Source organism: Bolinopsis microptera, chromosome 2 (genome assembly GCF_026151205.1).
Source record: "Bolinopsis microptera isolate Bmic1 chromosome 2, MBARI_Bmic_1.0, whole genome shotgun sequence".
Taxonomy (NCBI): Eukaryota; Metazoa; Ctenophora; class Tentaculata; order Lobata; family Bolinopsidae; genus Bolinopsis; species Bolinopsis microptera.
In genome coordinates, this window is record NC_087073.1 from 5,751,596 (window position 1) to 5,772,831 (window position 21,236).

Here is a 21,236-nt window from a genome sequence, read left to right on the forward strand (position 1 = left end):
GGTGGTAAACACGAAGCAGAAACCCTAGAGTAAAGAATCCTGGAGTTCAGTAGAACTTGCGATTGTGAACTCTTCAGTCAGAGACATTTCGCTAATTTCAGTCTTGCCTATGTCAGCATTCCGAAGGTAGGCGTGTATTAGAAAATATGTTTTAATAAGAGTACAAATTTTCTTCGCATGTTTTGTGAATACTGGTGGCGCCACAAGAGCTTCCTGTCAATTAGATTCCAGATTAAGGATAATTGGATGGATTTAGGTCACTAAAATCTACACCTATCTGACGGTTGCATTACGGTTACCTGGCCTCGCCTCGTCGCTACCTCAGTTTCCTGGCTATCCAGGCTAACATGAGCAGAGTAGGACCAAATTTTGCATTGAGTAACAAATGTGCGATGTACCGGTAAAATGCGCTAATATTTGAGAAGCTGGACGGAGTTGGAGGGGGAAGACGGTGATAATACGAGCGGAATGTTCGAGAATTGCTCGGGACTGTGACTAGGAGTGCCCACGTGTATGACTTAGGTTTGTCGCGTGTGTTACCTTGGTAACATTCCATATCAATACCCAACTCGACCAAGCATTGCCATTATTAGCCCTTATATGGACCACACTTCCTACAAAAGCCGGACCTGAGACACGTGACACGAACTAAGAGATCTGACTGGCTGACAGGAAGTCACGTGGTATGACAGAGCGGGTATGATTGGTGGGTGAGCACATTGCAAGCCGCAAGGTCCGGTCAGGCTAATCACGGGTAAACATGTACGGGTGGAAGTTTCGTTATCACATGAGAGAGGGTACTACCGGATAGTATCCTGGAGCAAGGTCAGCACTGAGACGCAGGCTATCTAAGATAACATTAGCTTTAAACTATTCCACTGTAATGCTGACTAACTGCAATGCCTTTAAGCTACTCTTATGAAACAAAAACAAAGAGTGAAGACCTAAACCACTCTTACCAGGTTGTAGTAGTCGTTAGGGAGCCAATACAGATCCATACCGCCTACAAGAACACCGTTAACTACTCAAGTAAATCAGGTATCTTTAACAAAGCTCTCCTTCTCCTCCGATGTACTTGAGAGAGGCGAATGGAAAGATAAAAATCAGTACTGACGGTCCCGCAGTTGTCCTGATAGTTCTAAGAGAAAGCTAAATATAGTAAAGTAATCGCAAATGTTAGCGATTCAAGGTAGAGAAAGAGCCGGTGTGATTGCTACAAAAGTCTTCTATCCGGGAATCAAACTGACCGATTCTATTGCGTCATTTTTTCAAATTTTTGATTGCAAATATTGAGCTAAACATTTGAATTAGTCAACTTGATGCGATATTAAAATGGGCTCAATGAGCATTTAAGTAAACCTCTAACGACTTCCTGAGCAATTATAAAACATCATACAAGTTCTACAAGTTTAAATTTAAAGCGTCCGTTCAAAAACGCTCGAAATATTCTAAAGACATGATTTAACGCGATACTCAAACACTAAAATGTACACTGCGTCAAGTATCGTGCTATTTCGTTTTCTCAAAGAGCGGATGAGCGTGATAATGAGCCGTGGCCACTATATTGAGCGGTTCATTCCAGCAGGTATGATGCGTCAAGATTTACCTTCTGGTGATTCGTACTTTATTTAAAGAGAGCGACAAGGCAGAAGCGAAATAAGTTCAGAATGGTATCCAGATTGGTTTGATGGTACTTCATACTGAGAAATAGGCAAATACATTCCGGGAACTGAGTAGCAATGAAAACTTTAACTGTAGGTATAATCTCTTGTCAGGTGTAATCTGCACATTAAACTATGTATAGGCAGAGCGGTTCAGACATAAATAATATTATTTTAATACCATAGTAATCATCCCGATGATAAGGCTAGGTCAACTCGTTTAGGAGATATAGACATGATAGTGTGGTATATCATCAGGCATTATTTTTACGGTCATATTAAATTTCTTTCATCAGAATGAGTGTTCCTATGTTCAACGTTCACATTATACCGGTCAATACGAAGAATCTTTCTTGGGAAATGGTGCCAAGATTGTACTAAAATATCTAGGATATTATCCTGAGCCAGAGAAAATTATCCGGCACTCGTTAATCCAGCAATTACGTGGACTCGACCGGAGCATTTCGGACAAATTAAACCAAATTTAGGATGTTGGGCTTGCATGGGATCTGGAAACATGTGACCCATAATTTTCAGCGCTTCCTGTTTTGATTCTAAAAGGTCCACATGGAACGCACCTTACTTGCAAATGTCGGGTCAGTTAAAGTGGGGTAATTACTAATTAGAGCGGTAATTACTTAATCACTTATTAGACTGGCTGGGGAGCACTTTGTGTATAATCTGTTTACCGAGAGAGGGTAGGTAGACATTCTGAGAAATTCAGAAGTGGATAAGCGCTGCATTAAGTTATTACGCGGTCAAGCTTTCAGAAACTTTATAAACGGGAACTTTAAAGCGAGCCTTCAAAATGGAACCAACGAAATCTTCAGGCGGGTATTTTTTGAATACAATGCAGGATCTCCAATATTATACTGGGAATTTTTAGAAGTTTCGTAATCATATGAACAACTTGAATGTTAAATCTACGATTAACCTATGATGGTCGGCTTTTTCAAATCAACCTGGACGTTAAAAGGTTAACGTTCTGACTAACCAAACGAGAGCAAAGAAATAGCTAGGCTAAATAGTAATGATTCTTCTATAACTCTATAGACCTTGCGCAATGATAATAAGGATAAAAGGATTGACATTAGCTGTAAGAGTTTCACGTCAATTCAACGGACTTGCAAAGCGCTATTTTTCAAGCATGTAGTTCTAAGCTATACCGTTTTTAAGCGAAGCTCATTTTGTAAAGGTTCAAAAATATTTATTAAACTTCTGATGAATCCAGTTATTGTCTCTAACTCTTGATATAATGTCTCATTTGTAGTACATATTCTAGTACATTCACGAGTTTTCAGTTTTCAATTAATTCCATCTCATTAATATATCATTTCATCTCATTAATAACACGGTTTTAATCAACTAATTTTCAGACAATTGTGTACTACGCAAGAAATTAATAAGTCAATCTAAATTACAGAGTTAGTACATGCACTTTACACCCTACGTGACACAAATTGATAAGTAAATATTTATAATTAATTCCGTTCAACTTTCAGTTTCGTGTAGTGTATTATTAATCAGAATATTATCAGCTCGATCTTTAAACTTAAAGACGTGTGGCTATAATAAGTGATTATATGTCTGATCTATGATTGGGCCCGAATATGGCCTTAACTCGCGGTACAGTGTATAAAAAATGGGAACATAGTTTGATGGTCGATGATTCTATGATTACGTTCAAAGAGTTAAGCCATGCAATAAAGTTAATACGCAAAAGTTTCTCACAAACTGGTTTTTTAATCTGAATTCGAAGGATTTTCCTTTTTACCGAAGAACTAAGTTACATACTAGATATTTGGGGTTTCAAGCCAGGGTTCTCACCCCATTATTCGTGGGTGACCAAAGTTATAAAACCCTACCCTAACCCTACTGTAAAATAGCACAACCGTTCATACTAAAAGGTAGAAAGTAAAACTGACTAACCTTGATGGGGTGGAGGACAGTGTTGTAGTTCTGGAGATGATCCGGGGTCTGGTCCTGGATCCCAAACAAGGAGTAGTTGGTGTTGTTGTACTGGGGTCCTGTTAGCGGCTGGTTGTGGTCTGTTATCAAGTCGTACATTTTACGTTGTTGCACCACGCCGCTACTCACTGTACATGGGAGGAAAAACGAGGTTAGGTACGTGTGGAGACTGAAGTTAGTGAGGTAAAACGAGGGTATTTATATAATATAGTGTGGCCAAAACTTTACTAAATGTCTTGGCTGTTAGGGTTACAACAGTGTGGAGAAGGTGACAAGAAAGCTTTTACTGAATGTGTGGTGACCCTGATAAAAAGCAGGCAGTTTCAGATAATACTACCAAACAACAAGTTCAATGTAAGAAGTAGAATAAAAGTAGTAGAATAAAATATAAGATATAAAAGTAAAATCAACAAGGGGAGACCATCTAAAAACGCACATTAGCAATGTCGCTTACTTATCATGAGACATGGTAAAAACTTGCAAATAAAACTATAAAGGTGATTAGATTTAGACAGCTCAGACACTGGCAATGTCGCAATGTACATTGTACAATGAAGAGAGCGAATATCAAGGAAACGAAACAACAAACCATATTCAAGTACGTTTATAACAGGTAGATAAGGTGCACTAATTAGACGCTAATTGGAATCCCATTTAATGTAACGCTTCTATTGACACACAAGGTGATTAAAGTGATTGGAATCATATCTTGAACATAGATCTTGGCAAATAGGTTAAACATAATTTAATTTGTACCAATCATCATGATAAGGGGGTTCAGCCAATCTGATAGTAATTGTTATAGAATATAAAGATAAGATTAGGAGATAATTAGATAAGTGGTTGTTAATAGCCTCTCAAAGAATAACAATAAACCCCGTAATGGGATCGAATTTCACAAGCACCGGTAAAATCACGACTCTCAATAAATATTACATGGAAATGAAATGTTGCTAAGAAGGCCAGACTCTCAGAAACTTTAGAAACCGAAACTAGAATGTAGCAGAGGAAGTGGTTCAAGTATTTGAAGTTATCAGGTTACAAGGTAAGGTTGTTAGATAACATGCATGATGTAAGATGGGATATCCAGCTGGTACAACGTGCATGGTAACCAGGACAACAGGTACAACGTGCAGCTGGACTGGAAGCGTGCTTGTGCAGCTGCTTGATTCATGCTTGTGAGGACCGTTACACTTGATCAATACTGTAGCCGTTATTCTCGAGTAAGTAGCTTGCTGTGCCCTGTTCTACTCTAACTACAGAGTTAAAAGAGAGATCTAATCATTGGTTACCTATCCGGTTCAGTTTGTGTTGTTTTGGCAGAGCGAGCTATTTGTTTTGCAAGACGAGACAGAAAGACGTGCCAAATCTCTATGAAAAAGCTGGCGCTTCTCTAAGACAATCGGTTGCCATAACTCTAAACCGAAGCGTACAGGGTCTTTTCATCTAATCCTCTCCAAGTAACCAAACATTAGTATATGTCGGCAAATGAGTTGATAATTAGCAGAAGTAAGAAAAGAAAGCAGGTTCCAGGAGTGGTTTGTGCGGGGTGGTCGGTGTGACAATCAGACAACCACCCTCCAGGAGGGGGTTCCGCTTTTACAACTGCCACTTTGGAGATATCTGCTACAATATCCTAACTAGCGGACCCACCTCCATCACCTACTGAAGAGTAATTAACTGAGAATTAGAGCAAGTCAGCGAGCTGGAAACTGCAAGCAGAGGAAAAGCAGAGCCGGGACCAGCCTGCCAGGAAGTGAGCAGAGTAACAACAGGAGATCTCGCTAACTACACTATCTTGACACACTCTAAACTTGGACACTGCTAACTAGCTTAACTTGTATCTTGGACACGACTATCTAGTTGTTGGGATCTCCGACAATTCCCAGCATTTCTGAGAAACTAAATGCCATCTAAGGCAGTAATAACAAAGTAAGATTCCGTAGAACCACAAAATATGGTCGAAGATTTGACCCAAAAAGGGGCAACGGTAATGAATGAGATGAGTGTGATCCCATAACGGCATATTCCAGTGCCCACACACACAAGTGAGCCTCCTTACAAACGCCTCCTCAATGCTCAGAACCCATGCTTACACATGAGTACTACTTTAAACCACGTGACTAGACCACGTGACATCATCACGTGACTGTCTACCTCAACTATTACTGGCGGGGAAGTACCACGTGATCCGGTAGCTCAATTGTGAGTGGAAGAGGGGTGGGTAGTGCCATGTTTACACTGGGAGAGCCTGGTGTGTTTGGTTGTGCGGAGGACACTTTATCCTCTAAAGCGAGGGTTAAGGTACTCAGCGGATCAGGATGTTGGAGGGAGGGGTCTGTATCTGAGGGGTCTGTATCTGAGTGCTATAATTCGGGTAGCTCCAGAATATTGTACTCTTAGACTTACTACATTGTGCACTACTGCTCAAGGCTCAAGCAATGAGATCATTGCAAACATTTTTCATATTGCCTTATTATTAACGTTTTGATGACATCATTAACACTGGTACATTAATCCTCTTACTTTATTTTGTAAGCTCTTGTAACTTTTTTACAGAAATCACAGCGATACTTGATTACAAGTAAAATTCAGCGCAAGGTTTAAAGAAATGATGGATAACTATTTATACTCATGGCTGGAGAATTAATGCAGCAGTCTATTTACAACCAAAAATATGTTTGATAATATAGCGCTGGTAGTGATTGACCCAGCAACTGCTTCCACAGAAAAAGGAGCTCTATGTTATTTAACAAAACCATTGGTGTCGGTCCAAGTAAACAGGTACTAATGTATCATTAAAGTATCAACTTTCAGACTAATTCGCACGAAGAGACAAATAGCTTAGTTGGCACATGTCAAGCAGTTCTAAAGAACACGGTGCTCCAGCAGAAAATCTAATCAAAATACCAGATCTTCAAGGAACCACTGAAAGAGATTTCTTGAGTGATTGTCCACGAAAATTGGACGTAAGTTGCCAGGGCCGCCGGTTTCTGTCACATATCCTGGGAACAACATCAGACCCATTACCAAACTCTCGAGGCAAGTTCACTTAGATATAATATATAAAAGAAACAGAGATATTCCAGATATTAAATGGACCGGCGCGGCACAAGGCAGATGCAGTTGTCAAAGAAATGCGGACAGATCCATTTGAAATAGGATCTATTCCGAGAAAACAAGTCTGGCAACTTAAATCGTTAGGCTGTTAAACATAGTCACTGGTAAATATTACGGGAGTTAAAGATCAGGTCTGACCCACAAAAACAAATCTTCAAGAACGGTTGAACGTTCAAGGTTTCAAGGTTTCCTCAGGCACTAAAGATCGGTTATAACTCCGTAACTTATAGTTATACTATATTATATATTATATATCATATATTGTATTATAACTACATACTCGTATTATTATATCAGGAGATCTTGTTTTACTGTCCGTAGTCGGAGGCATGCACCGTGAAACTGTAATAGGGCGGCGGTCAACAGTTCCAAATTACACAGTAGTGGCGGTTGACATGGGTATGTCCTGAGTATGTGACTTTATTTTCAACACAAGTAACGGAAACATAGGTTCCCCAAGTAACGGAAACATAGGTTCCCCAAGTAACGGAAACATAGGTTCCCCAAGTAACGGAAACATATTAAGTACTGTTAAGTTCTATAAGGAATACAAGGAATACAAATTTAAAATCTTAAGTTAAAACAGTAACTGTTAAGATAATAACAATATCATAAGATTTAGATTTAATATTAATATAATTTACTAAAAAGAAAAAGAAAGATTTTGAAAATAATTATTTCGTTTACAGTCCCCTTGTTGATGCTTAAGCCAGGCCACTTTGTGCTCGTTGTATAATGTGAATAGATATGGTGCAAAGCAACTATATCTCGTATTCTCCATATTTCAATAAGCAAAATTATGAACTTCAGAATTAGAAAGGCCATTTTTTAATAGGTACTTAAAATGTTAATTTTAAGAGCAAGTCCTAACTTTTGATTTTAAATTAAGTGTGACAGTTTTATGGATAATACTAGAGAATAGTAAAGCCAAAACGTTTACCGTTCTGAATCACCTAGTTTTCCTATAATGGTAACGGCACTGTGAGAAAACCTAAACCTAGGCACTGCAATAAAGGCACGACTTTCACGTGACAAACCTTACTCAAGTTACTTGTTGATGGAATAATGTCGCAGTTCCAGTCCTCACTGTTAAACATATTTCCAATAAGTTATGTATGCAGTATCACGTACTAGTAAAGTCTGTACTTCACCCCTAATTCCACCAGTAGTAAAACTTTGTTCCCGATAAGTGATAAGTTGTTCCAGAATTATAAAATAAATTTATCGGTGACGTCACACGCCAGTGACGTCACACGCCAGTCGATCTAACATGAGCAACCAGTTAACATGTATAATATTACATCAAGTAATCCTGGGAACGTTTCACTCCTGCCACAACACGGCACGTGATAAAACTCAGAATTAGTTCTGGGGCAAAATCTGTAGTGTTCCCGTTTATTGCGACAAGGAAAAGGCTCTTATCAGGATAATGAATTGCTCTATACTACGTTTAGTATACTACGTTTCAATGTAACAACCTCGTAGTCATGATCTCAGATTATTTGTTATAATAATATAGTAGTGTTGAAAGTACACAACATTGCTACAGTTGAAGATGCCGGTGTCACGTGACCGGTGACAGTGTCACGTGACAGAACTATGTTGCAGTTGAAGAGGTCACGTGACTACTGTTGCAGTTGGTACGACCACAACCTTCCCAATCCGAGACTGGACTAGTTACTGTCATTAACACAGCCACACAGTTTGTGAACCTTATTTCAGGTGTTGCAGCTCGTCTGTGACACTTTCTCTCTCTGTACAGTTTAACAGTACTGTGAACTGTGAAACTGAATTCACAAGACTGGGAGAAGACGGAAACTGTAACCAGTCATGGGAAAAGAGAAAGTTCTCACAGAAACTCTAGCTCTGTTTTAGTACTGTTGGTGAGCAGCTATTTGACATATTTAAGGAGTTCAACAAACATGTTACTTGGTGTTAGCGGGGAGTCATAACAACAGAGGAAATGTGATCGGAAGATGTTGACTATTTAAAAGAAAACCATGTCGGTAAAGTCTTAACCTAGTTGAAAAAACCGAAGAGGTCTGAACGGAAATGACGAAAAATGGAGTTTATAAAGGAGTATGGACTATCAAAGGGAAGGGAGAGGTGGAGCTGCGCCAAATCAGATATTGAGTATCCCGAACTCCCCTCTCGGGCCTCTCTCCTTCCTCGCCCTGCATAGGAGCTCACACTGTCACGTGGGCTGTCATGTGACTTATCACGTGACCCCGGCGTTGTAGGGAGGATCACGTGGTTGTGGGCAGAGAGTATAAAGTGACATCACGGGTGGTGGAGGCAGTTTGAAGATGCAGGCTAAGCAACACTTGTTGCAATTTAGAGCTCAAGTTTTAGTTTGAGAGAGCGATACTACAGATCACCGCAGGAGAACACAGTTTGAGCTGGATCTAATGGCTGCTATGGTTTCTATGGTTACTATCGGAGTTACTTTGTTACAAAATTTCGATTTTTTAAATGTCTAGTAGGCTAAATTATTGTAATATCCGGATCGGAACATTATTTATTAGTTGTAATCATTCGGGCAAAATTTGTAATGAACTCTACAAATTTTGCACCTGAATCGCTAAACTATTCCTTTCTGACGAAAGGGATTGAATTGTTAACAATAACGTGAATGGAAATCGATAAATCATAAAATGGATGGAACCAATATTGCAAGGTCGGACAATGAATGACAAATTTGATTCTTGAACCGATCTCGGTAGACAATGTTGGATAAATGGTAGAGTAGAATAGTATAGCACTTACAAACAGTGTTATATCTCGTATTTACTAAGTGGTTGGAGGTTGACAGTAGAGCAGCTAAAGGCGTACAATAGAGGGTTAAACAGGTACACTGAGGCTGAACAATACCATAACCCCAAATACCGTCCTAATCCTGTACACTTCAATCATGGGATGTACGTGAGGGGGATTGTTGCCGGGGTGACAATGTCATGATGTGGTGGAGGGTCACGTGATAAAAACAATCACGTGCTCTACACATCCAGCTAACAGCTAGATAATACACCGCTACATTCATCAATAATCCTGGGCGATATATCGGACCTAGTTGATCAGCCGCATTCTAGACGCACATGTTCATTAGCGCTCGCCCTCCGGCCAATAAGGAAGCAGGGATTCCAGCACGTGACTCCCAGGCAACCCATCGTAAAACAGGCACACAGTCAGGTGATTGCTAGGCAACAAATCAGGATGTTATTGTCGAGTCACGTGCGCTAAATTAATCAATGAAGAAGCTGGAGCTAGTGAGTCCGTGAGCTCAGTGGTGGGCGAATGTACAGGCTTATTTTGTACAGGCTTGTAAGTGTCGTGCAATTAGCAGGAAAGGAGTGCGCGAGTGTGAGCAGTCAGTTCCTTTAACCAAAGATAATCATTATAAATACGAGACGTTAATCTCGTGGGAGGAGTGAGACGACTTTTTAGTGAGATATCAATGTAGAAAAACAGAGGAACATTGAGATACGAGTAGAAGCTGGTTTAAGGGGGCATACACCAAATCTGTCCAGACCAAATGACCTCATAGGCAGTTCAGTGACCTTCTACCGCACCGTTTCCACACCAAAAAAAATTATTTTGAGAATACCCATTTTTGTAATCGAGCATTTCCTGGTTAAGAGTGCAATTTTCGGAAAAAATTATTTTGTGGTTGAGACGCTATAAGTTAATCATTTCTTGCGGTATCGGGTTGAAATTTTGCTCGCCGTTTATTCACATCTATGTCAAGGTGTGTGTAAAATCTTGATATCGTATCTAAAAAGGCTGGTGTGTTATGAATTTTTAAAGTCAAAAAGCTAAAATTGTCCTTTTCAGGCTTATTTTAACAAAAAGTCAGTCAGGGAAGATCGGATTATTTGATGCTTGACATCAAATTGTTCTCTGAATTCTGGCGCAGTTTTTGATGCCCTCAAAAATGTTTTTACTCATTCACCTTCTGATCTATTGGACCTCAAAGCCAAACAACAAATTTAGGCACATTTTTCGTTTTTAATATTTACTGATTTTTCTAAAGTTTTGATAGGAATGTGCTAGTGACTTTTTGAAGGGTGCAAAATAACCGCAACTAGCACATTTATATACGAGTTATGAACAACAAAACACCCTAAAATGCTTCCCTTTGAAGTTATGGGAAAAAATGTGATTTTTTGGCTTTGCAGATAAAAAATCACATTTTCTCTCATAACTTCAAAGGGAAGCATTTTAGGGTGTTTTGTTGTTCATAACTCGTATATAAATGTGCTAGTTGCGGTTATTTTGCACCCTTCAAAAAGTCACTAGCACATTCCTATCAAAACTTTAGAAAAATCAGTAAATATTAAAAACGAAAAATGTGCCTAAATTTGTTGTTTGGCTTTGAGGTCCAATAGATCAGAAGGTGAATGAGTAAAAACATTTTTGAGGGCATCAAAAACTGCGCCAGAATTCAGAGAACAATTTGATGTCAAGCATCAAATAATCCGATCTTCCCTGACTGACTTTTTGTTAAAATAAGCCTGAAAAGGACAATTTTAGCTTTTTGACTTTAAAAATTCATAACACACCAGCCTTTTTAGATACGATATCAAGATTTTACACACACCTTGACATAGATGTGAATAAACGGCGAGCAAAATTTCAACCCGATACCGCAAGAAATGATTAACTTATAGCGTCTCAACCACAAAATAATTTTTTCCGAAAATTGCACTCTTAACCAGGAAATGCTCGATTACAAAAATGGGTATTCTCAAAATAATTTTTTTTTGGTGTGGAAACGGTGCGGTAGAAGGTCACTGAACTGCCTATGAGGTCATTTGGTCTGGACGGCACAAACCACTGTTTTGGTGTTTGCCCCCTTAAGGTGCTACGTCCTACGACTCCAACGTTATCAAGGGGAATCTTTAAGGGACATTTCAGGAGGTCACGATCAGTCATTTCAACCCAGTTTGATCTCTATTCAAAACGGGCATGGGCTCAACTCATTAATCTACTTACATTGAAAACTAAGCTTGCTTTTACAAAATTGTAAACTTTGATAGGTTTACAGACTTGAGATAACGGTGATAATATGAGAAGTTCCTTTGCCAAATTCCGGGAATTTGGGTGACATGAGTAAAAGAGGAAAATTTTAAGGAAGCTTTCCTCGAGAGTTTATTAGATTCATTTGTTGCGTTATCATCGGTTGGTTTAGGTTATATCGTATGACAGTGCTATACATAGCGAGACAAATATTCCGACTTACTAATAGTAATCTTACCTCTTACGTGCATACTGCATATTTAACACTGCATGATATAATTGGAATAAGTGCATTATATTTAACACTGCATATAATTGGAGTAAGTGCATATTTAACACTACATATACAGTAAAACCCCGATTTACCGCGGAGTTTGGGGGAAAGGAAACAACCGCGGTAAATCAGGGTTTGCGGTAAATCGGGGCGCGGTAAATCGGGGTTTTACTGTAATTGGAATAAGTGCATATTCAACACTGCGTAATATTATTGGAATAAGTGCATATTTAACACTCCATATAATTGGAAATGCTGAATTCTATCAGACTGTTTAAGAGGCAACATTACTTGATTAATATAAATTTAAAAATCTCATTAATTTTGATTAGGCTGGATGTAATGCCAAGAAATAATATATAACGTATTATTAATCTATAAGAATCTATGACTTTTAGTGAAAGTTAACATTAATTCAACCTTAATCGTAGTAGAATTTCCGAGTGATTATTCAATCTATCTGATCGAATAGGAGAGTACAAGAGTTCACTTTGATTTACCAGAGATTTTTATATTTTTGTAATAACCTCCTAACCTTTAAGAAATCTTTGAAAGCAATGGAACATTTAGAATATTCAGTACTGGTGAGTGAAATGAACGATATCATGTAATCAACTCTATCACAAGATATTATTCTCAGAAAACCATGATCAGCAGATGAGAAATTAAACATTTGATTTGCTAACGCCGACCACCAAAACATCATCAAAACTTCATGAAAAGTATGAATCTACCCACCAGGACGACTATAATATCCTGAACAGTAAGATAGTCAGTATAACGCCCCTTCTAAAACAGAGCACTGAAGAGGAAGGGAGGGTACCCGGGGGTGGCTACTCATTTGAACCTTTAGCTACTCCGATAGTGGCAGGTACCTGATTGGATTGTTTCCAAATGACAGTTCCGATTGGCTGAGAACGCCCACGTGACGAGATTCTCCGCTTCTGATTGGCTGAGAACAGCCACGTGGCAAGTTTCCAGGCCTCTGGTTGGGTAGCTGTCGGTGTGGCGGTATTGACAGGTGAGTAGCAATATAAAGTTAATTAGGGGAGCGGGAGGAGTGACAAGGACGGGACCGCATTATTACTTTAAACAGACGCAATCGTCATTCCATCTCCATATTGAAACCTTTATACGCATTAAAATACGGTTTATTCAATCGTTCTGAGCCTGTGCTATTAGGACATGTTCACTACAAGACCTGACAAAAGTCTCGAGGATCATATTGGGAGAAAGGACAAGTGGGCGTCATACTTTCAGAGAAAATGCGAAATATAATATCGGCAAAGGAAACCTCAAATTTAATGAGACGGATGAACATATGTTCGCCGAGTGTGCATCGCTCCAGATTCCAAGAGTAATTAACGAAGGGGTGAAGGAGAATTGAATGAGATCTCTATAATCTGATGTAGGGGAGATAAGAGATTAAGAGAACGGGAAGAAAAACGAGATTCCCCATTTTCAACACGAACCAGGGAATTAAGAGAGGACATATTGGATTTCGCTTCACTTTAAATTGGTTAAAACGGTATTTCCCATGATTTCTGCGTTAATCATCTGCACAATTATGGATAATTATGCGAATGTACAAATATGCGAGAAGCTTGCGAAGACAGATACAATAATGCTATCTTCAGTTGATAATCACGACACGCTACATTATAAACACTGATAAAGTGAAGAGCGAATAATATACACACCATTATATTGATTATTCTAGAAAATAACCTGCTGCGACAAGTTGTGAGATATGATACCCACAACCCAGGGTACACACGCCGAATTTAACGTGTCCTTTTTCAGGTGGTATTAACAACACTGGCGCGTGTAAAACACATATTCAGGTCTGTCTTTTAGAACAATATGGAACTTGCTGGATTTGCCTGTCATTCCGTTAGTCACGCGAGAATCAGTCCATCCTGGAACTGTGGAAGTGAAAGCTCGGAAGCGACACGTCGTGGCGATCCGATACGCTGATAAAACGAATGTAAAGAAAAACTGTCACTACCGATACGAATATTCATGACGTGCAACATCGAGATAACGACAAGGTTCTGACTTTTTCCAACGACGCAAACTAAATGCTATAATCGAGAATTTGATCATTTTTAGACAAATCACGGCCCCCAAATGCCAAAAAGTAGAAATGTTAGTGGCTCTGTTACGTGGGACGGAGCATTAAGATCGTGACCTGAGAGCGCAACAAAGAACTAGCACCCTCATTGGAGAGGAGGCAGGAGAGTAGATGTTATAACACATCACCAACTATACTGCACCCATTGTCAAATCTCCCCTCTCCCCTCTCCCCTCTCTCTCTCTCTCCCGTACTGTTGACGTAACAATTGTGGTTACTGATTTGTAACCCGACCCCTCACCATTATGCACAACGTCTCGGGTACGTCCTGGTATACATAATGCTATACTAAAAGGAGTTATGGACCCACATAATGACTCTTGTACACCAGAAGTTGGTACCTGCAATAATATCGACTCTCCTGGTTCAGTGAGGTATATAACCGTGGAAAAGCAGCTGTCACGTGACGTAAACGGTAAAAAGCTGCTGTCACGTGGTGTGACGTCATGTTGCACGTGGGCCTAGTTAGATGACAACAATGTGGTTCTGCGTAATGTGGTTGCACTTGTTCCGGATCGCATTTTCTTGCCAATCCAATCAGTAATATGGTTACATTCTTCGGAGCTAGAGATTGTGCCGGAGTTATTGTTACTCTTTCTGGAAGTAGAGGAAAGGTATTTGAGAAGTTTTAAGTAAGGCTACAAATTCTAAGCCCAAGCGAGGTTTCTGATCGCGCTGATTAGAAGTTGTATCATCTACAACTCACTAATGCTCAGTGTGTAACTATACTAGGTACTTATAAATTGATTAATTTATTATGGATAAATATGTTTTACTACCCTTTAAGTTTGAAAGTTTGAATCGATAATATTTCTTGGACAATGCTGCAGTAGACACAAGTTAAGTCGACCATTGAATTTAAATGTTCCATCATTACTATTTTTACATTGCTCAATCTAACGAAGGCATAAAACCAGTTACTCATTTTCTTTCATTTTCTCTAGTAGAATATCTAATGGAAGTCGGTAAAAATTTTATGTCATTATTTCAATCGACAATGAATCTAACAGCGTGATCAGTATGAAATGTGTCGACCCATATTTGCACTAACCGCTTGTACCGTTACAGTAACTTAAGTGCATTTTCGTGGACAAAGCACGTCGCCGCGACACGTATATTATATATGAGTTATAATGGTGTCCGAGAGGAGAGGGACTCCCCCTAAAGATACCAACTGAAGCTAGTAATTCTACAGTGGTTCAATCTATTGTCACCCTACCTTGATACTCGGATCACAAACTCGACCAATCAAAATGGTAGTCTGTGGTTGCGGGGTTCAACGACAATTATACGACTGTTTGGCGAGTTCACGACAACAATAACGACCGAAGAACAAGGAAATATACTGTTTAAGAACGGGTCACGAAATCCTCTCCGAACCTCCACGTGGTGTGGCCTGGTTGGCACTAACGGGTGGTGTGCTCTCTTGTTGAGTACAAAGGTTGGGCCTTGCCAACTCAAAGTTCCCATAGGAACCAGGAAGTCAACACTAACAGCTACCAAGCACCAGGAAATTTCTCTTTCAGATATCAGGTTACAAGATAGTACACACACAAATGACGATACATTGGACACAGATACCTAGCTCTAAGAGCTACTAAATCACCAGGAAATTCTCTTTCAGCTTTCAGGTCCCATCGAAGTCACCCACCACAGAGCTAGGGATTCCAATTCGCTCATCCTGACTACAAGGACACACTGATATTGAGTAGTCCTGGCACTTCTCCCTCCAGTAACCACTTTTCAGGTCTTTTCAGTTAAAACAGCTAATGCGTAAGGGCTGACACACGCTAGACACAGGCTCGTGATAAGACAGAATTAGGGATTTAAACTCTGACTACGAGGACACACTGATAGCGAGAATTCCTGGCACTTCTTCCTCCAGTAACCACTTTTCAGGGGACCGGGTTAGCTTTGCCACACTCTACATTGAAGTGTGACTGGACGCTCTACAATCATCTAGTAGCAGCAGAGTTTGACTGACACCCTTACTGGTTCTATTCAGTTTCTACAGCGGAAGATCTCAACACTCGAAAACAGTTCATCTCGAACATCCTGCAGAGCTGCTTTTTCACAGCCTGCCCCATTGGCCATTACACGGGGAACCCTTAGATCTACAGTACCCTGGTGGCGAGCATAGCTCACTAAAGCATAGTGGACCTCTTTAGTTCTGAGACGCAAAGCTAACCGGATCAGGAATAAACATCAATGCAATGCTTAGGGGATGCAAATAGAACATACAATATTTATCGAATGCATTACTCAGTCTTTTGATTCATTTTTTTAGCTCGACGTTACATGGTAACAATTCAGGACTGACATTCCTCCTTCAGGTTAATTGAGGAAATCATACCCGCTATTTGCGTTATACATGGCAAGTATCTGGACTTATGATAACTTAGGATCTCCATCAATCATAAATTCCTCTCAGATTCCCAGGCTGCATTTAAAGCGCTTAACAGCACCAGTTTTAACTCCAGGTTCGTTCTGAACATCTCAGACCAACTCACTAGGTATTCACATCGAGTAGGACTTCGTTCCAGGACATTAAGGAGTATACGGTAAAGAACTATCGGAAGAATTCGCAAGGGACGATCAATCCAACAACATCCCCATAGGACCAGAACCCTTCCTCCCAAATAGGCCACACTCAGTGACAAAGGAACATTCCACTTGTGATGTTCCTCCACAAATTAAATACAGGAACTTTAATTTTTCTGGAACTCACATCAGATGGCTAACATGGTCGCTTTCAGAATAGGTCACAGCCCACTAGTTTATTTTCAGAACGTGGCAAACAACGTCAACTTCAAGACGCAAGATTGCGAACACTTTTCAGGAGAAGCAGCAACATCCCAGCACCTCCTCTACAAGTGCATCCAGATCATGACGTTCAGAATGACAATAATTGGTAAACTCTACCTTAACACCAGTAAACTACATCATATCTTCAAATTTGTGGAACAGTCGACAAGACTGGATAGGGAAAACTCTTTTGGGTAACCTCCTTGGATTCTTCACCAGGAACTTTCGCTAAATCCCATACTAGGAACTCAACCTAGGCCCATCTCCGCATAGAGACATATCTCCCAGGCTTTGACCTTGCTCGGAAGTCCCTTGTCTACCCGCAGAAGTACTACAACGGAAGTGGGTTTGCTCTGAGACAGGTAGTGACAGCTTCAAGACTCCAGGGGTCTGTTGCATTGATATTTATTATTTTATGATTTCGTATATACTTTGGGAGTCCTGGCGTGCAGCTAGCAGGAGTTGCATTCTGTGGGCACGGTGAGAAGGCCTCCATCTTAACGTAAGAGGCCAGAAACCGTTGACCAGAACAGAGAGAGAGAGAGAGACTGTTTAAAAACTGGATCCCACGCAAATTGACTTTGCCCGGAAATGTCTGATGTCTGAGATTCGAAGGGCGGTCATTGGGAGAGGGTTAATAAGTACAACGTCATCAATCACATAATCTCATAATTGCTCTGTAACCTGGGCTGAGAGAATCTTTATAGCAAGGTCAGTGGACAGGGAGATTTTAAGAACTTTCGAGATCTGGTGGCTGTCACATGGTGCAAAGAAAAAGTAAACATTCTCAACTGTTTGGCTACAGGATATACTTGTTGGAAATATACGATACTGTAGAGAGAGAGAGAGAGAGAGAGAGAGAGAGAGAGAGAGAGAGAGGGAGAGAGAGGGAGAGAGAGGTAAGGTGTCATATTAGCATATTGCCAAATGGGCTCTAATCAAGCTGTTTTCGTGCTGTCTATCTATCAATTCAAAGCCATAAGAATTGCTGCGAAACTAATTCTCCGGTTTTGTTTATTAATTGGTGTCCTTGTCTGACGAAGTTCTGAGGAATATATTTGTAGTAAATATATCAAGAAAAGATACATTTATTGTTTGATCGCGAGTATTGAGATGCGTATAATTAAAATGCAGCACAATCAAATGGTATTATATCGAGAATTGTTACACAAAAGGTTTTTTCTATGGCATCCCCATTCGTCTATTCGTACACTTTTTCATAAAATCATATCAAATATTTGTCCTTTTACGTCTGTACACACATGTTGCGGAATGGGAGTGCTTTACATTCCAAGTAACAATGTGCTACGTCAAACTCCTAACATCAGTGTCAAAGTCTAGAATGCCTGGCAGTACTTAAAGCGCAGGAATCCGGCTGGAAACACTGCATAAGCCCATTCTTGACGACATGCTAAATACCCCACAAGCGGACTTGCCCAATGTTTGGGCTTATAATAATGTTGGAGTGTTCGTACTGTACAAAGTGCCAGGTGGTGGAGGAGGAAACGGCCCCTCTCTCTTACCCACCCCACCATAACACTTAACAAGAGCACCCTGACTGTAACCAATAAGAAGACGAGTAGCAGCTCATCCCCCAATTAACGGCTCAAACAAGACCACGTGACTGCACCTCGCAAATCAGTGTCAGAGGATCCGTTCGGAAGTGTAATTGTATTATAACAGTGTTTATGTACACCTCTCTCTCTCGGTGCTATGCCCGTGTCACCTCTTTATTGACTCGGAAGTGGCACCGAGCGAGCACCGCCATATTTACACCACACGGACACACCGGACACACGGACACACAAACGGGTATAATTCGGCGGAGATATTTGCTTTACTTTTACCTTGTAGATCATGAGTTGCACTAAACGCGGGGTGGCAATAGAGGCTGGGTCAATTACTAACGTGGGTGAACCGGAAGTAACTAAATTGGATAACTAAAACCAGTAACACACATACTATCCTTCTACAGGTACCTCCCTAACCAGTAACACACATACTGGTACGGTCTGAGGGTACCTCCCTGTACCCCTACGAGTTGCACAGTGGGAAATTAAGAGTTGGATGTAAGGTTTGCAGCATGCAGCAGGTGGAGCAGGCCTATGAGAAGCCTGTTAGTACACTGGACACTAACTTCTGCTGATTTTCAGGAACCTAGGGAGATTTCTCCAGACTAAAATGGAGGAGACTAATTAATCCAAGGTCAAAGCTGCCACGGAATTTCAAATGTCATGAATCTGTCCCATAGTTGCCGTCTGGTCTGAAGGAGTGCACAGCATGCTCCAACCTCATAACTAACATTAACATTATAATATTGAACCTGAGTTACTGTAAAATCTGGCTCCTGAGGCTGCAATCTAGATGAGAGCACCCAGTCGAGTTAGGGCTCCCTACACCAGTGTTTTGTCAAATTAGTCAAATAATCTGCTCTGTAATCCTCTAGTAATGACACAATGGTATCAAGCACGCCTGTCTTTAGGTCAGGACCTCTAATAAGGTCAACGTTTAGGTTCCACTGATACCTTACATGTACGGTGAAGATCCTTTAATATAGCGCATTTTAAGTTACTTAAATTAGGGTTTTTAAGGAGATCAAGAGAAACGATTAACATATATTTATTATTAATTAAGTTATTAGATTATTGTTTACTGCTTTCCGCTCACACTATTCTATTGATCATTGGATCGGACACACATTTACATTCAAACCTTGATGTTTTGCAAAGATACCAAAACTAGGGGGACTAAGAACTGATATATAGCCACAAATGTTGGACGTTTATTGTAACTATACGCACGCATGTATACGCATGTATACGCATGCACACGCACACACGCACGCACGCACGCACGCACGCACCCACGCACGCACGCACGCACGCACACACGCACATATTCTGTGTACGATACGATTAGTAACTCATGATCAACTATCCAAGTATCCGAGGACACGTGACATCACGTGATATCCCATGGGAACCCAAGGCCAAATTTGAATATGCTAGTACCTACGGCTGCAGAAAGGAAATGAATATGATCAAAATATGATGTAGCTGTACCGTATTACTGTAATGGCCGCATAAAATATTCGAGCGAGCATAATATGAAAATATAGCTATTGTGGATTGGTTTGCCACGGTACAAGAAAGTAATCTTTGCGACGAGTAACACTATTCAATATTTAACTGGTTGACATGGCTCTCACACCAATGAAATGTTGGCGAGTAATTACTTTTCTAAAAGGCCACAATTTCGACACAATGGGCCCAAATCATAGGCCAATGCAGTATTCATTATTTTAATTTACACTGCAATATTAAAATATTACGACTTTAAACCGAGGGCAGGTCCCTGGTTGGGTAGCTATTATTTGGCTCTGACGCTGTAATGGTTTACCAAACTGTTGCCTCTTTGTGCTCTCATAACTAGCTGTGGAATGGCTGCTTTTAATGGTACGGGAGAAAATTAATGGAAGTAATTGGCTAACTGGAGGGAGCGGAGCAGCCAATGGGTGGTGAGTTTTATTTCCTACTTAGGAAGCAACGGTATTTCTATGTATTCCTGCAGGTGGGTGCCCGGTAATAACAGAGCAGCAGTACTGCTAATGCACTTCTCTAAATCAGGGCTAACCCCGGCTGCTTTTATTCACTACTACCGCTCGAGAAACACGTTCGGAAGAAAGAAAACTGGTTTGTCATCAAGCGCGCAAGCACGACCAGCAACAGCAGAGAGAAGCAACTGTGCTTGCCGAAAAGTTTCAAAAACGCAAATTAAGTATCGCATCCATCTGATATAAATATGTATATGATGCGTGTATAATATGTTATTTGTAGTGTAGGTTACACATGACAACTGTATCTGCGTGCGCTTTACTCTCCGGTAACATTCAATATGCACTGCTGCTCAATACACATTGATTTTAAAACAGGGAGTCACATGCACTATGGGAGGGAGGGGGCGGAGTGGCTGACTGCGGAGTGGATGCTTGCGGAGTGGCTAACTGCGCTCACATGCCCTGTTACGTGGCACAACAGCACTCAGCTATGGAAACACAGCCCTCGTTAATGGAGCGGTGTTAGAACGCTGCAATTGAGTGTTTAACAGATCTGATATAGTGAGTGAGAGAGAGAGAGAAGACTGTTTTCAAAGAGTGGAAGAAGTAGAAGTGCAGTTCCCGTTAAAACATCGTCAAAATAAGGAGGTTGTTTCGATATTGTCCTGACAACTCAACAGCCTCTGGCAATAACAAATTCAG

The 21,236-nt window shown here is 40.4% G+C and overlaps 1 protein-coding gene across 1 annotated transcript in view; it reads right to left on the reverse strand.

Moving 5' to 3' along the window:
• LOC134811025 (cytoplasmic polyadenylation element-binding protein 4-like) overlaps positions 1-21,236 on the reverse strand; it is a 39,658-nt gene that overhangs the window by 17,451 nt on the left and 971 nt on the right. Inside the window, exon 2 of the mRNA XM_063817730.1 lies at positions 3,591-3,757. Within this exon, the coding sequence (XP_063673800.1) occupies positions 3,591-3,757 (167 nt within the window). The remainder of the gene's footprint in view (positions 1-3,590; positions 3,758-21,236) is intronic.